The sequence below is a fragment of the Sapajus apella genome, unplaced genomic scaffold, assembly GCF_009761245.1.
Source record: "Sapajus apella isolate SASKATOON/1434 unplaced genomic scaffold, GSC_monkey_1.0 scaffold27, whole genome shotgun sequence".
NCBI lineage: Eukaryota > Metazoa > Chordata > Mammalia > Primates > Cebidae > Sapajus > Sapajus apella.
In genome coordinates this window covers 20,070,981-20,088,901 of record NW_022436967.1, presented here as the reverse complement: position 1 = coordinate 20,088,901, position 17,921 = coordinate 20,070,981, and the positions used below count along the sequence as shown (strand labels likewise).

At 35.1% G+C, this 17,921-nt stretch overlaps 1 protein-coding gene across 5 annotated transcripts in view; it reads right to left on the bottom strand.

Annotated features, from left to right (window-relative positions):
- SEC24D (SEC24 homolog D, COPII coat complex component) overlaps window positions 1–17,921 on the bottom strand; it is a 101,802-nt gene that overhangs the window by 25,466 nt on the left and 58,415 nt on the right. For all 5 annotated transcript variants that reach the window (XM_032292452.1, XM_032292455.1, XM_032292453.1 and 2 more), the window contains 4 exons: window positions 16,170–16,285; window positions 9,275–9,399; window positions 3,940–4,131; window positions 3,257–3,350 (listed from right to left, as the gene is read on the bottom strand). In XM_032292452.1, the coding sequence (XP_032148343.1) occupies window positions 3,257–3,350; window positions 3,940–4,131; window positions 9,275–9,399; window positions 16,170–16,285 (527 nt within the window). The remainder of the gene's footprint in view (window positions 1–3,256; window positions 3,351–3,939; window positions 4,132–9,274; window positions 9,400–16,169; window positions 16,286–17,921) is intronic.

The following is a 17,921-nucleotide window of genomic DNA, read 5'->3' as shown; positions in this document are numbered from 1 at the left end:
CCTTATGAAATGGTTAATTTTAGATCCATAATTTCATAAGCACACCATTATATAGCCTTTTAGAAGTAGCAAATTAATAAAAGATAAAGGTCCTATGTATTAAATGTTTTATTCCCTACAAAAATTTATGTTTTAACCAAAGTCTGACTTTGCCTATAGGAGTGAGTCATGCAGAATTAATGAATGGTATATATTATTCTTATTATAGCAGAAAACAGGTTGAGAGAGGCTGGCCTGGAGAACTCATAGTTTGAAATTCAGCTCTGACACCCCTTCCTCTGAGAGATATGTTATTAACACCCTTGACTTTACCTGCTCTTCTTTATAGAAAAGACTATTCTTGAATTAATGACATTTGTATCACAACTTTAAGTATTCTAGTGTCTCCTCCTGTAGATCAAGGGTTCCCTGAAAAGGAAGGACCTTGATTTTGTGTTTCTCCAACCTCCATGGAGACTACCACCTTCCATTCTATGGTGCTCCACAAACCCTTGTGCAAGGAGTACTGTTTGTGATGCATTCCCCTGCAATCAAATTTAGGTAGGTATATGGATAATTTAAAGATAAATTCCCCCCCAACTCATATATTTTAAGCATAACCACTAAAGATCATTTTCCTCCTTTTTTTTTTTCCAAATATTACCCCTAATTTTATGGTGGAAATAATAGCTAACTCAGTAAACTGTTCTTTGGCCAACTTAAAAGACAATGCCAGCAATGTATAGTTGAGTCATGAAGGTCAGATTTTGAAATAAATGCAGACTTTTAAAGGCTATGTGGGGAAAAAAGGGCTAAGAGTACAAGATGCTGTGGACACGGAGGCATTTACAACAGAAAATAGTGCTCTAAAGCCTGTAGTTGGATATTTCAAGGACTTTTCAAAAGTATGCATAAGAACTTTCCAAAGAGTTGCTGTTTATTTTCATGACAAATTAGCATATTTTTGGTTAGTTTTTATCTACTCTGTTTGCTTCAAGAAGTACTACTACTGATTATATATAGATTTTACGTGGCATGTAGCTGATAGAAAATAAAGCTATAATTCAAATAGGGGAGTATAGTTCTGAAATGTTTTCACTTGGACACACAATAAGAAAACTTTCACTTTATGTTCTTTCCATTTCTACTCCCTGTGCACAGGGGATGAGACTCTCATCTCTGGCCTTCTGGGAGGAATATCCTGAGCTATTTGGCTGACCAGCCACAGTCCTGGGCTTTCCAAAGTTACTCTTTGCCCTTCTCCCACCCCCATTAAAAAAATATAACCAACCAACATTGTGTTCTGTATTACAGAGTTACATCTCCTCCAGCATACTGTAAGCAGTCCAGGGGCAGGGACAGCAGTGGAGCATCATGCAGCCTCCACATGAAAACTGGCGTTGGGGAGAACAATGTTTACTTTGCCAGCAGGGATGGTAGTAACTGCCATTGACATTATGTCCAACAGTGGCATTTTGTCAAGATAGTTCCTTATCTATTTATAAAGAGTTATTTACCTTTTATAAAGGTAGTTCATTCTACTTTGTAAGAACACTATTATACTACTCATTAACTTTGTATTTATGAACTTATCCTGAGTTGTTATATATTTAGATATTAGTTTCTTCTCATTTTTAAACGTCAAGGTAAAAATATACATTATTATAACAATAAAATTACAAATATGACCAAAAAAACATGCAAAAGATATGAGATACATCACATTGGCTGAAATGAGCTGGACTCTAGTAAACTAGCTGATAGCAGAATATACTGATTGCTGTGGTCATTGTACTGCATGAGCAACCTTGGAGAACGTGGCTATTAAGAACATGGTGATTTTCAATAATGCATCATAATTATATCAAATTTCAGATACATAGGATGCATGTACACAATTTGCTTTATATAGCTTTTCTTTCTAAGCTGCCAAACAGCTTCTAGACCTCTTGTGGACTGCCAATGTGGAAACCACTGTTGTAAGATTGTTCCCTTTTAGAAATGAAATATGGGGTTTAGCTGGGACTCTACGCTCAGGTCCTCTGGAAGCCTTGGCTTTACAATTCTACTTTACTATGCTCTCTTAATTAATGAAATATTAGCTAATGAATATCTACTCATCCTTCCTTTCATATACAAATCCATGAATATAGTATTATTCCCAGTCCTAATTTCTTAGAGTAGAAAGACTTGTAGTGTGATATATGACTTATTGTGTACAGGAACATTTACATATGGATTTCTAGATACCTTAATGGAGGAGAAAAGAACAACAAAAACAACCCTTTCAAATTGAAATAGAAGGTATTTATTTGTAGTAATGTAGAATAAAACAAATTCCCTTCTTTCTGAAGACCAATCAGTTATCATTTGTTGGCTTCTGTTAGGTGAGCCCTAATATCTTCAAGTTGCTTTATGATATATTTCTTATTAATTTTATGTTAAATTAACATATATTCTGAGACTTTTTGGGTGATATCCACAAAAATCTTTGATCCCATAAGTAAATACTCTTGAAGATAAAGAAAACCCAAGCAAGAATCACTGTCTTGAGATATAAAATTATGTGGGAAGTGTTTCATAAACTCAGTTCTGTAATATTGTTGTTGCTGTTATTGTTATTACTAAGCATTTTATTTTAAAATTAAAATTTAACTTTAATAGTAACATTTTAAAATTAATTTTAGGAACTAGCTATAAGGGCCAAAGTGGTCTGACTCTTGTGTTAAGGTAATAACGATGATTTAGAGTGAGTGCTTTTTAATCATTATGCCTTCTTGAGTTTGCTGTCTTGATTACTATGAGGATGACCAGAGTCATTCTGGGCTCAGCTTCCCAACTGGAGACATGGCCAACCTCTCATCTACTTCTGGCAATCCGCATTCACATCTCTGTCATTGGCTGTCACAAGGACTTGGCCTGGCATGTTTGAAAATCCCATGGCTGGGGAGAGTGATATGGTAATCTGGTAGTTCTGATATTGTTGGACTAATTTTAAAATAGACCATATAAAGTTCATACAAAAGCCAGAGGGAGGAGCTAAACTGGAAATCCTGGCAAAATCAGTTGCTCAGATGCTAACAGTGCTGGAATGGAAATGCTGGGACCAATCTGTGGTTTTGGACACTTCCTCCTGAGAGTTGAGTGGAAGTTTAGAATAGCCTCTAGTGACCCACGTTTTAATGAAGAGTATATAACTGAAACTTTCTTTTTTTTTTTTTTTGTTTCTCTGTTTTTAAAATTTATATACTAGCAATTAGAAGTGGCTTCTTCTCACCTTTAGTGCTTCCATGCCGGCCTGGATGACAGGAGCAAAGACAGTCTCATTTTCATTAGAGTCTGCAAACATGTCTGGAATCTGGTCCAACAAACTATAAGACATGAGTAAGCAAAAGGTTTGAAATGTTTAGCATATTTTAATAAACTTTAAGCAATAAATCATTGACATTTCAAGCCTAAACACATATGGTATTTATTTGACACCAACACCTATAGGTAAGTTTCCTTAGGAAATGATATCTTAGCATGGCTTGGCACCAAAATATATTATTTGAATAGAACATTTACAAAAACACTCTTTGTAGATATTTTTTCCTATTCATTGCATTACTGATCTCTTAGACCATAAATTATTGGAACAGTGGCGATATTTTCAGTTGTGACTATCATCACTGAATACATTTTTCCACATATAGGAAATAGCTCCCTTAAAATACCTTTCCAGAAAAAAAAGGAAGAACTGATAGGGTTGAATATGAGTATTCAAAAAATTCTTTCTTTTAGATACTGGTCTATATTAAAAAAAAAAAAGACAGGCTTAACATAAATGATAGAGTTTTATAATCCATGCCTTGAACCCCCCTTGCTAATGACAAAACAATGCATGATTGAATCAAAACATAGTGCAACAAAAGACAGACACCTGATTCACTTTTAAATTATAAAATGCTTGATATTTACTTATGAATCACAGATTGGGATTCTTGATAGTTCACAAGGAAACCATCCAACAGAGGAACAAAGACTTCTCCAACATCAGTCACTACCATCATCTGAGGCTGGGCCAAATTACTCTTCACATTAAAGAAATGGAGAACTTTGTTATATGTGATAAAACCCACTCGAATTGCAGACGTCTCTTCTTGGTCTTCCCTATAAGGAAAAAACGTGTTTGAGATACATTATAAACTTAGAATGAAAAGGAGGTTTCTATCTGAAATTCAGTAAGTGTGTCTTCTATAAAATACATAAAGACATGTTTAAAGTTTTTGTCTTATTCTATTGCCAGGTGTAAACAATACTAGTCACGGCAATAGGGGATAAGAGTTATCACAAAAATAAACAAACTGATAAGGAAAAAAATCTTCAAAATTCTAGGTAAAAATCATATTTCTGTAACATTTATTTTTAATCTATAGAAAATAATAATGCTTTCTTCATGAATAAACTAGGCTTATTACATTCCTTATAAGCAAGGCTCTCTCAAAAGTCACCAGAAGGTCAGAAGAACAAATGGAATATCTGAAGCAAGGGATGAGGAAACCACACTCATATTACTAATAGGACAGCTGCTTTTATCGAGAAAACACTTGCTCCTCCTCTGATTCTTTTCTTACATATCAGAAAATCTCAATAGAAAACAGGCTAGATTTTGAGAACTATATACCTTATATAGGGTAAATACATAAAATACATTTATAAAATGAAGGTGTAGTTGCTATAAGGTGAGCATTTATGATGGTCATGGCAAAGGACTAAAAAGCTCCAAGGCTCCAAAATTGTAACAAAGAGTATATATATATTTTTAAATTCCAAAATGAGGCTTTAGTATTCCTATAAGTGTAAAGGCATGAATATTCTCATTCCAGTCTATAGTCCAGTCTATAGTAAGTACATTCAGAATTTTGTGCTCTAAACTTTAGTTTCATGTTTGCTGAGTGCATTGTACTGTCTATTTTTCTCTCCTTTAAAAGAAAACAGCTAGGTACTACTGATGCTCTTACTAATTTTTAATGGAGAATATCATAGTGCTCAATGGTTAAGTAAAACCCACAAAAGATACATGCCACTTTCTTTGACCATTAGATGTCAGTTTAACTTATTCTGATTAAAGGGCAACTATTTTGAAAAGGAACCTGATAGCCCAGCCTGGTGGCTCATGCCTGTAATCCCAGCACTTTGGGAGGCCGAGGTGGGCAGATCACAAGGTCAGGAGTTTGAGACCAGCCTGACCAACATAATGAAACCCAGCCTCTACTACAAATACAAAAAATTAGCTGGGCATGATGATGTGCACCTGTAATCCCAGCTACTCAAGAGGCTGAGGCAAGAGAATCTCTTGAACCTGGGAGGTGAAGGTTGCAGTGAGCCAAGATTGTGCCACTGCACTCCAGCCTGGGTGACAAAGCGAGACTCCGTCTCAAAAAAAAAAAAAAAAAAAAAAAGAAAGGAGTCTGGTTTGCCCAGCTTCTAAATTTTGCATATGTCCTAAAGAGTTATTCAAGTATAAGAGAGAGGAAAATGGAGGTATCTAGATGGAAGTATCTGAAGTTCAAATTGCTGATTCTGCTGCACACTTACCAATTTCTTTGATATGTCATCAGAGTATAGGCTGATAAGGTATTGACTTTGAACTGTGTTTTCTTCTCTACTTCCTTAACTAACTGAGAATAGTTGTTCTTCACTGGGCAGTTTAAGTAGATTCTTACAATCCCTTCCAAAAGCACTTGGTAACTGTTTATATTCTGGATACTTGCAAAGCTTTCAGAAATGAGAATCCCTGTTCTTTCTAACTACACATACACAGACACTCATGCACACCTCAATATCCTAAATGATGCAACTTTGTGCAACTAACCACTATGCTATACTGCATCCATGCTTGCCCCAACCCTTTCCTGATTCATTAGAATCTTATTCTTCAAAACCAAGTGCAAATTCTTCCTCCTCTATGAAATCTCTCCTGATGCTACCAATTGGAAGTCATTTCCTCTTCTAAACTCTTATAAATCATTCTCATTGGGCTCTTAGCTAAAGGTACCTTTTAATAAACATTTCATGAGTCCTTGAGTACGTGCTAATAAAGGGCAGGACCCAAAGTTTACGTTATCTGTCCCCTGAGGGTCAAGTACAATGTGGAGAATCAGAGGTTTTATTGAGGATGATTATCATGATGGTGAAAAACTGGATTTGGGATGGCAAGTTAGAGCCCCGACTGATAACCCAATAGTACACATTTCTTCCCAGCTTCAGTTTAGTGATGTCACCCTGACAGTTTGGAACCATCCTGGCTAGAAGCACTGACACCATGGATTGAGCAAACACTACAAATCAAGGCTTTATTTTTTTTGAGAGACAGCTTACCAGCACACCACTAGTTAAGCTTCCATTTCCAGTAAAACTTTTTATGACATTAGGTGAAACACATCCCAGCAAATCACAAAGGGATTTATTCTCTTTTAATAGTTAATTTAGAATCAACTAAGGCAAAAGGCACAAAAGAAAATCTACAGAGGAAAATCTAGATTACTATTTCCCATTGGATTTGGACATTTTCAAGTGATGGGAAACGAGTATCCTGGGATTCACAGAGTTCACTTAAGATCTAAATTAACATTTTTTAAAAGCATCTAATCAGAACACCCTACACTATCACAAAATATTAGTACTGGTCTCCATGGGAACATTTTTGAAAACTTGTTTGAGAAACAGAACTGTCCTAAAATTTTCTTCAACAGTATAACTGCCTTATTAAATCATATCCAGAAGAAAACTAATTTTCAGCTTCTCCTTCATATTAATTCTAGACAAGTTTTGTGAAGTTATATAAGAGACATCATAAAGACTAACACATTTTGTTCTTCTGCTTTTCAATGATCACTTCTCTCAATGCTTGCCCCATCATCATTTTAATGGAACAAACCTGACAGAGCAACACTGAAGACATTAGCAACTAGGTGAACCAGAAAATTTTAAGATCGAGCATTTGGAACATTTTAGTTTCAGCAGCACTAAAAACAAACAGATTAAAAAAAAAAAAACTAAAAAGCTAGTTCTGAACAACAGATGAAACATTTCAAATCTTTTCTTTCCTGTTCCAGAGAAGTGAGAAAAGTCTGGCGACCTTGAGAGGCCAAAAGTATAAATTCAAAGTTAAATAGTAAAGAATGAGGCCTTCTTGTTCCAAAACATTAGCTAAGAGATTAACATACCGTAAGATGTTAATCAAGACTTCAGACTGTGCTTTTTAAAAAGCTGTTTGGCATAGTACCTGCTTTAGTACAAAGAAGTAGATCAAACTGATGACAATCTTACCATTAAAAAAATAAAGTTACACACATGCACAGCCCAAAATAAATTTTAGGGAGAAGAAACAACAAGATTTGTTTTAAAAGATAAAGGAGAAAAAGGTAATTGGCTTGAATAAACTCTTTTAAAAGAAAGATTGGAATAGTGGCAGCGAATAATCAACAGTATCCTTTTATTTTTTCCTCCTATCTTTTGCCAAAGTCACACATCTCTGCTCCAATGGGACATAACATTATAATGACACAAAAGGAGGGGGTGTGATTTCATAACTTACATCAACAGGCTATTAGCTTCATATCACCAGCATTGATAAGAGACAAGGGATTGGTGAAGTAACTGCCTAGGATAATAGATTAGCCTAAGTTGAACCAGTTTGAGAAAAGGAAAAGAGAGAAAGACCATTTCCAGACATTAGTTTTCTTTCATGCTAATCAAGTTCAAAATTCAGATTAAACCAGCCCTATGAGAGAGTTCTGTAAGAAAATATATCATATTCAGCAGAAAATCCGTACTTCTCAAGTTTCTTTAAGAATGGGGTAAGGGAAACTACAGTTGCAAACACATCTGCAGGCATCAGATGCCTTATGCCACCATCTTCAACTTGCCCCCAGCTCATTCTTCATTTTAGAATTTAGTTTGGAATTGCCTCGGTGTTTTTTAAACATCTCCACTGCTTTTCCAAGCCATCTCAAAAATATTATGACTTCAGCTTCACAGATACAAACAAAACTATTCCTGGGAGGTCCAGAATTCATCTGTCTGAGCCTCACGAGTTGCAAAGCACCAGTCATATGTGCAAACAATACAGAGAAGTGGGCACCCAAAGATTCATGGAGCTCTAAGGGCTGAAGCCAACACCCTACCCTCCAGAAAAACAACCCTATCCAGAACAAAGACTGTCGATATTCAGGGAGACAGGGAGGGGGTGGGACGTGCAGGGACTAGGTTACAGACAACATTTTCTAGCTTGTTCATGTTTCCTCACATGAAGGATGGCTTTCTCCCTGCGCATGAATCACCTTAGATGTTATTCCCCATCCTAAACAACTAGTTTTTACAATATGATAATTTAAAAATAGCCATGTTTGATTTAGAGGCAGTAAGAGAGAGAGAAAAAAGGATACTGCTAGTTATTCCCTACTAGTTTCCAAATATCTCTCTTAAAAGCTTTTATTCACACCAACATACAATTTGTTTCCTCTTTATCTTTTAAAACACATCTGGTTGTTTTTTCTCCCCTGAAATTTGTTTTGGGCTGTGTGTGTGTGTAACTTTATATTTCTTATGGTAAGATTGTCATCAGTTTGATTTACTTCTCTCCTCTACAGAAGGTAATATGCCAAACAGCCTTTTTAAAGCACAGTCTTAAGTCTTGACTAAGGTCTAGGGTATGTTCATCTATTAATGATTAGAATTAGTTGTCCATCTTTCCTTGCTGCCCTCCTGCAATGGCAAGGAATGTGATGCACCTCGTGCTGTTAAGTTACAGGACACAGAGGCAGTAAAGCTGCAAATGGGTTGGACAGCTTATCATAAGGGCAAAAGGAAATTGCCTAAACATCTACCATCTCTGCCATAAGACAACAGTTCAGTTTCCTGTCATCCCTTCGAACTCTGCCATGCTCAGCAACTACTAGTTTCCTCTACTAGTAGCTCCAACTACTAGTTTTCCTCATGCTTCGAAAAGTGAGTAACACATCCAAAGTCTTTCCCATCACACTGTTGGGATTCTTCTTAGAATTTATAATGTACTTTGAATGTTTTTTACTGTAGCATTTTTTTTTATCAGTTTGTTTCTTTTGCTTCGTACAAAAGATCACTCTAACTTTTTAAGAACTCAAAACAATGGTGCTGTTTGATTTATGACTAATTACCCTACATCCTCATTAGCAAAAAATATCAATTGGTCATTCAGCACTTATCTTCTGGCCAATAAATTAATTGGGCAATAATGTATAAGTTGTAAAGAGAATGACGGTTCCCTTACTTTGGAAGTTTTTCCAGCACGGTCTTCAGTTCTTCACATATGAGCTTGACAAGTCCATTCTTTATGTTACTATATGAAACATCAATCATGAAGATGAAGGCTGGTGGGTTGGGAGGCTTATTCTTCTACAGGAAAGCAAACACATCACATAAATAGATAGAAAGTAAATACATTGCATAATAAAATGTTGATACTCATTAGAAATCCTTGAAAGTTATCAGATGTTTCATTTAATTTTTAGGACATACCATCTGTGGAATTAAATCATTTTTCTAGAATATCTAGAGCATCTGGTTTCAGATACCATTAAAAAGATGAAAGAATTTGTTTATTTTCCAGGGTATGACCTGGGTCAGTACTGAATTAGACATTATTATGACATCTAGCACAGAAGGTTCACTTTTGCAAAGTTTTATTACTACAGTTGCTGAAGGGACAGTACAGTATTATGGCCAGACTTGCTTGTAACACTCTGCCTTAGGTCAAAATATGTTTGGCACACTAACAAATTATGCTTAAAAAGAGTACATATAATAGTGTTTGTTTTTGAAACTGTAATAAAACTTCATTAATTTGGATGTCACTATTTTAGACTCTCTTCTATTAGCTCTTTCTGCTTAAAAGATATAAAATTGTTTATGAAAATATAACTGTATGCTTCTAAAAACTGTACTATATTGTTAAGTCCTCACCTAATTTCTTACACATTTGTGGTAACACAGAATGTTGGGCCTTTTCTTTATCTGTTTAAAACAATCACTGTGACATAAAGCAGCTGCTATGAAAATGTTTTTTAATTGTTGGTCCCTTTCTGGCTGGTGTTCAAACAGCTTTTAGGAAGTGATCCTTCAGTTGCATCTTACAAAATATTTAGAAAAAAGAGCCACAGGGAAACAACTTTAGTGACCTACACTAGGGAAGAATTAAGACCAACGTGATTTTTAACTTTATGATAAATCACAAAAATTTCTAAAATTGTATTTTAATTATTTTAAAATTAGATGACAATGTCTGTAAATTATCTTACTGATTCATTCTATATCTACTACAAGGCTAGATATAACTTTTTAAAATAAAATCCTTCATTTTAAATAAAAACCAATTATAGGACTTACAAATCATCATCCTGAAAATTTCATCCCCTTGCCAAAATCAGACCAACAAAGAAATGAAGAAATTCTGCTTTCTCTGTGAATAATTTTTTATTGCAAATCATTCTTGATTTACACCTACTTTAATTCACAACATAGACTTACGCCGATCTATAATGGATGAAAATAATAAGCATTTCCATTAATTAAGCCAAAACCTCTTTGTGAAAAACCCAAGTGTGCTGTGCCATTCTTGTAATCTCTTCTAAATTCAGCATTACCAATTCCTTATGGAATATTTTCCATATCTCCAATTTGCACATTTCTACAGAAATGCTTCACTATAACTTGTTTTGATATACTCAAAATTAATTCATCATTCCTCTAAATCACATTCTCTTCCCATTTCTCTGTCTCTATCAATAACATCACCACATGCCAACTCAAAGGCTTGAAAGCAAGAAATTAGATTTGGCTGTTCCTTTTCCTTCAATAACTGAGTCCCATCGTTTTCATTTTTCAGAATGATTCTTAAATGATGTTTTGGCCCATCCCTACTCTTAACCATCTGAAAGCTTGTCATCTCATGCCTAGATGACTGTCATGGCTTCATCATTACCTTCCTTAATCTATTACTCTACCCATTCAATCCAGCTGGCTTTGTCCAACAAGCTTAACATGTATGTACTCGATAAAACACTGGTTTTCCATGCCATCTTACTAAAACTGCTCTGTTACAGGTGACTAAGCTATCTAGATTGCAAACTACAGTGACTTGAAATAAAATCCAGCTCTCATCCTAGATCTCTTCTCTCTTTGCAATTTTAGGCACAGCAGACCACTTTGGCTCTCTTGGCTGTCAAGGAACTGAAGCATCATTTCCTCTCCCAGTTCTCTAACTGTTGTTTCAGTTTTTCATTTTCTCATCTTTATCTAACTTCTCTCCTCCCACCCATGTCCATCACAGAAATCTCATTCATTTGCTCAGTTTTAGCCAGCACCTCTATATAGGCAACTCTTCAAATTCTCTCTTACTGTGGTCCCTTTTGGGCTTAAGACCACCATTCCAATTAACTATAGCACACATCCACATAAAAGTTCTACCAGCACCTTAGACTCAAAATTTTAGAGATTATGACAACATTTTCCCCACTGTATTTGTCTTTCCTATAAGAAACTTACTTAAAAAACACAATTAGCTAAAATAATCTGGGCTTGAAATCTCACTGTCTCCATGGACTTGTCCACCTCATTTAGATTATACAGCCAATTAATTGTGAAGGCCCATGTGGCTCTCCTAGTTCCAGGAGCCAAATTTAGATTCTCAATTTCTCTCTTTTTCTATTATTTTTAACTGTGGAAAAGTAAACATAAAAACTGCCATCTTAACCCTTTCAAGTGTACAGTTCAGTGCCATTAAGTGCACTCATATTGCTGTGCAACCATTACCACCATCCATCACAGAATGCTTTTCAGCTTGTAAAACTGAAACTGTACCATTAAACAATCTGTTTCCTCTCTCCTGCACCTGGCAATCACCATCCTATGTTCTGTCTCTATGAATTTGACTACTGTACATACCACATACAGAATCATTCCATATTTATCCCTTTTGTGGCTGGCTTATTTTACTTAGCATAACATCTTCAACATTCATCCATGTTGTAGCATAGGTCAGACTTCCCTTGCTTTTTGAGGCTGAATAATATTCCATTATACATATATAGCACATTTTGCTTTTCCATTCTTCTGTCGATAGACACTTGGTTGCTTCCTCTTTTTGGCTATTGTGAATACTGCTGCTATGAACATGGATATGTGAATGTCTTTTTGAGACTCTGCTTTCAATTATTTTGGGTATATACCCAGAAGTGAAATTGCTAAGTCGTATGGTAATTCTATTTTTAATTTTTTGAGGAATTATCATACTACCCTCATTTTCTCTTAGTTGGACAGCTACATTAATTTCTAATGCACCCTTGCCTCTAATCTCTCCTCTCATTATATAAACTGCAGTCAGAATAAACTATCTGATGCTCAATACAGACCACAATGCTACCTTCTCTGAGAACAGGAAGTTTACTGAGTCCTTAGAGCCTAGCACAGAGCATGGCACCACAAAGAATGCTTGTTAACTGTTGACTGAGTGAGTGAATGCATGGATGAATGAATGGAAACAAATTCATCTTCACCTTTAATTGTCCTCATGGCCTACTGAATTAACATAAATTCTTCAATGCCTGGCATTGAAGACCTACCATGATACTCATTTTAAAAATATGTATAAATACGTAGGAAATAAAAGATAGGATGCTGTACCCAGGAGAAAATAAAAAGATAGACTGTGTCCTCAAAACAACTTCCCATTATTCCCAATACACATTTTCCCAACAACTTAAGTGGTTGACATTTCCAAAACATCTCCTGTCCAGAAGTCACAGACTAGTGGGCCTAAGCCAAAAATTTGTCTGGAAAAGTGTTTTGTTTGGCAGAGTGTTTCAAAAAAATATTTGAATTTAAATATGTTTTGAGGGAAGGGATAATAGACTCTCTAATTATTGTGGGCCACATCACTTCATCTACAATGTCTGCCTAGCCCCTAAAGATATCTGAATAAATTGTCAATATATTTGTGAAACTGTGTCTGTTCACTGTTCTAGTTCCCCTCTCCAGGCTCATAGTTTAACCTGCTTAAATGTCACCTTTTCTATGAAGCCTTCCCAATCCTGTTTTCTTATGGTACTATAATTATTCTATTCTTACAGGGTTTATAATATTTGAGTTTATACCAAAATTATATGCATTTCTTATCAGGTCTACACATGGTAAGTACATTGAGAGCAGGTTTATCATCTTGCTAATTTTGTTATCCCTTACAGCACATAGACAAGTACCTTAGAAATGTTATGCATCTGGTAATGTCAAAGTGAATTACAATTAAGTGAAGAAACTACATTTTTGTTCAGGAAAAATAAAAGCTGACTTGGAAGGAGGTTTTACATTTCAAGTATACTTTACATGCAGATATATTCCATAAACTTATAAATTATAAACTCCCAATTATGTGACAAAACTGAGGCCTTTTTTTTTTTTTTTTTTTTTTTTTTTTACCAAGGCAACTCCAGGATGATTGTGTTAATACTTGCTCATATATACACAGTGTATTGATAGAGAATAGGGCTTCTGTGGTCACACAGATACGGTTTTCAGTCTGGCGCCATCATTTCCTGGATGCATATGAAGCTGGCATTTAGGCATTCTCTAAGCCTCAGTTTCCTCTAATAATGATGGTATGCACCACATGGGTTCACCATGAGGACTAAATGATCCAATACATAAAAAGAATTTAGCCTACAGCTTGACACATGGTAAATGTTCAACAATTGTCAATTTTACTATCTAAAATCATCATTAAGATAAGCCATGATGAAAAGGAAAATGTGATTTTGTAATTCCTCTTTCCAAGTGCATGGTATAAAAAATACAAGTACAAATTAAACAAGCTTTTTCATTGTCTGAGTAGCTAAGCCAACTCATTATTATACTTTATTTACATTTTAAATTATAATTAAATTTGAGGATGTTTACAGCATATTTATTATGAACTCTACTTGGAATAATAAAAGCAAGATTATGCTTACAAAAAGCTCTTCAAAATGTACAATTTTTGTTTGGTTCCTTGCCTGACTGGGAGAGATTTCCCATCAATTAGACTTCTGGAATATTTCCAGATAACAGAGTTTACAGAGTTTGAAGATACTAAGACTTTTGTTCCCAGAAACAGATTTGACTCTCTGCCTAAGTTTCTACTGAAAAAGCATACAATCAAGATCATGTCACTTTTTTTGGCGGAGAACTGGCGACTGAGAGTATGGTCAGGTTTATACTATGGTTTCAAAGATGAGCGAATAAATTTTCCATCCTTAGTTACAATGGCTTTCTTATATTCAATTAAAACATTAAATATTTGTGTGTTGCCTAATGATTGTCCTTCAGTTAATAGCAGTTAGGAACATATGCTGTCCAAAAGTCATTGTATTTTAGGACATGCTTCTTGCCTAAAAATAAAGCATTTGTACCAAAAATATTCCTAGATTTCCCCAAGTATGTTCAGATGTTGCAACATTTTAAACTAATAAAGCATTATGTTTTCTTTAACAACTAGTTCTATGTGATACAGTGCAAAATAATTATATAAAGCAGTAAAACAAATGCAGTAAGTTATGTTAATTTTAAAAATTTTAAGAGTCAGTCAATGGAAAAAAAAATCTGTTTAGAAAAAATGTTCATTGTCATCTATACTCAATACATGACTGCTCCACATGACTTCTGCCCTTGCAAACATCTATAAAAGAAATTTGTGGGTCAGAAGTTGTTTTCTGGGAATTGGGCATTAGTAGACATTCATTTTTAGAAGAGAAAACAAGAAAATAAGTCAGAATGATCCTGTTTCTTCAAGTCCACACATGCTGCTTCAAATATGTGCTGAAATCTGAATGATACCCAAGAAAACGAGATTTTCAAATCAGTGAAGAATTTTAAAGCCCTGCAAGGTACCCATATAGTGTCATTGTGACACTGGACAAGGAAAATGGATAGTCCTGGCAATAGTAATACTCGCAAATTCATTCATTTATTCATTCCAGATACACTGACCAACTACCTATCCTGTGCCAGATAGTGTGGTAAATGTCATAAAGATGACTAGTGTATCAGAATCTGTAAAGATGGCAGACATGCAATAAGATTTAAATTCCAAGGGGATAAATGCTAATAGAGAGATGTAGACCAAATTCTGTGAAAAAACAGAAGCTATAATAAATAATTACCATCATAAAGACAGAGAAAGTTGCATATGCCAACACGCAATAAAATTTCAGCCAGGCATTACAGAATAAATAGGGTAGGGTTTGCCAGTTGGGATCTGTATAGATGTGACAGGAAAATGAAAAGATATTCTGGTCAAATGAACATCTGGTATAAAGGCATGGAGTTGTCAAAGGGGCTGAATTCAGAGTATGAGGTGAAAAGTTTTGTACAACTGAAGATACAGCTGAGGTGATAGTTTGGGGTCCAACGCTTAATGGCCTTATAAAGAAAGCTATTTTTTTTTTAATTTATGTTTTTAGAAAAGAAATAACCAATAGAGGTTTATGGGAGGCAGTGAGTGTACAGGCGGTGTCTCATGATCACATTACAGAGCAGTAGAATCAAAGGCCAGGATCTCAGGCTGCTGAGATAGTGTAAGAGGGATTCTGAGAGCCCAAATCACTGTGGTAGCAACTGGAGTGAAGAGAAGTGCAGAAACACGTCAACAGTCCTACTAACCATTTTGTTGAGCTTTTCTCTTTGAAGGGAAGTTTTTCTGAGACTCTTTACAAAATAAAGGGGGCAGAGGCAATGTATGAAACTGCTGCATTAAGAACCAGGTATATTCTGTCTGTCAGGGACATAAAAATTATTGTTTTCTATTTCTGACACCACATTTCAGTTTTTTGGCAGAGAACTAGAAACTGAGAGTATGGTTAGATTTATATTATGGTTGCAAAGATCAGCAAATAAATTTTCCATCATTAGTTACAATGGCTTTCTTACATTTAATTTAAAAATTAAGTGTTTGCATATGATTCTTCTTCAGTTAACAGCAGTTAGGAGTATGTGGTGAAATGGTACCACCACTATCAGCATTTTGGTACCACCAAAATGCTTTGTTTGTGAATCAAGAGTCAGTTCTTTACATAGGAAAGTTATTCACTTGAATCTGACACTGATGCATAAACCCTTGGAGTTCTGGGAACACTTACTCTGCAATAATCCAAAGTGGCAACATATTCATAAGATCCTAGAGATAACTCTGGTTTCTCATAGTGGTCTAGTCTTCTTCCAACGTGGTCCAGATGTTGGAAGTAGAACGGTGGAACTAATAAAAACAAAATAGGAAAGAAAATATTTTGTATTTATAAACACAGACAATTTAATAAGTTCTCAAAATTTATTACGGGAGGAAAGGAGTTAGTATCAGGAAAAATGTATTTTAAAGCTGGAATGTAGTATAACTTAAATATGTTCTATTTTAAAAACATGTCTTGGAAAGGAGGAGGGTTCCTCTTCTACAAGTTATTGATGACAAGGAACATTTATGATTTAGAACATCCTAGAAAAACAGGATATAAAAGTACTGGTGTTTTTAAGTTGTCACAACCCAAATTTAATTGTCCACATTTTATTTTCTCTTTTAAAAAGAATTCCACTTTTCTAACTATTTGAATTTTTAATATACCTAACAGAAATAAACATTCATTATTTTAACTATACTATGAACTACAATATTTATTATGCTTTAATTAAGAGATGTCTTCACCCACGGGGAGTTTGCATGGTAATCTTTTAATGTTTGGGCTTAAGAGTGGAGAGGATTACTGTATTAGGGAAAGACTACACCACTTAGATCTCAGCTAAGGAACTTTAATTTGATTCAAATGTCTAAGAAGGTTAGTTCTGGCAAAGATCTGGAAGTCATCCAATAGCACAGGAACACTTATGAGTCACATACTGAACACTTGGACAAATATGGCCTGGTATCTCTGTAAAAACGGACTCCTGTTGCCTTAAGATTAATAGGGCTGGCTACTAAACCACTGCCAATAAAAGTATTTAGAAAAACTACCAATGATCTGGTTTTAAGCTTTTTATAAAGAACAACATTACCATTTGTAAAAACCATCCAAGTAATGCTTCTTGTTTTTAAACCAACAATTCAGCATTATATATTTTTGACTGTGAAACTGACATAATAACGAGACTGCTTTTTGATGTTGTACTTTTTTAAAAAACCCATTGAGGCTTGATTTTTCTACATTGTTACTGTATCACAACCATTACTTTTAAAGTTTTATAAGGTTCTTATGCACATAAAGATCTCTGAATTCAGAAATTTCAACTTCTTGAAAAGATTATAGAAGTAGAAACTGACAGGCTCAGCTGAGGTAAGTAAACTTTGAGGGTCTTAAATTGCTGTTTTGTTACATTTAGATGAGGTGGAGGATGCTGCAGAAAGGTATTATGTGAAATTTTTTTCCTTTAATTTTTTTTATATTCATTAGCATTTAATATTGTCTGTCATCTTTTGTAAGCCAAAATTCAAGTCATCCCATTAATCATGCACTACCCTTTGCCCTGTCTTGCCGGATGCCTCTGACCACACATGCTCCCCACTAGGCAATATCTGGACACTCTTCAAGTAAATAAGAGTGGAACCTTGAAACCAAGCCTTCTGGCTTCCTTCTAACTCCAACAAACCTCTGTCTTTGTTAAACCTAAATGAACAATGTAGGGGTCAGCATACATTTATGGGAGTCTGGCTTCCTTGTAGAGACAAATATTTAAGCCTAGTATGAATAATTATATTGGAAAATAAACATGGCAGCTTCCTAGGAGTGGATACCTGAGGGAACATAATCTGCTGTGCTGAGACACAAGAATTCTGAGTCGTTTTTCTCTTCCGGGAAGTGGCTGGGCCTTTTAAGGCTCTGAGCCGACACTTTGGGTAGGAGGCC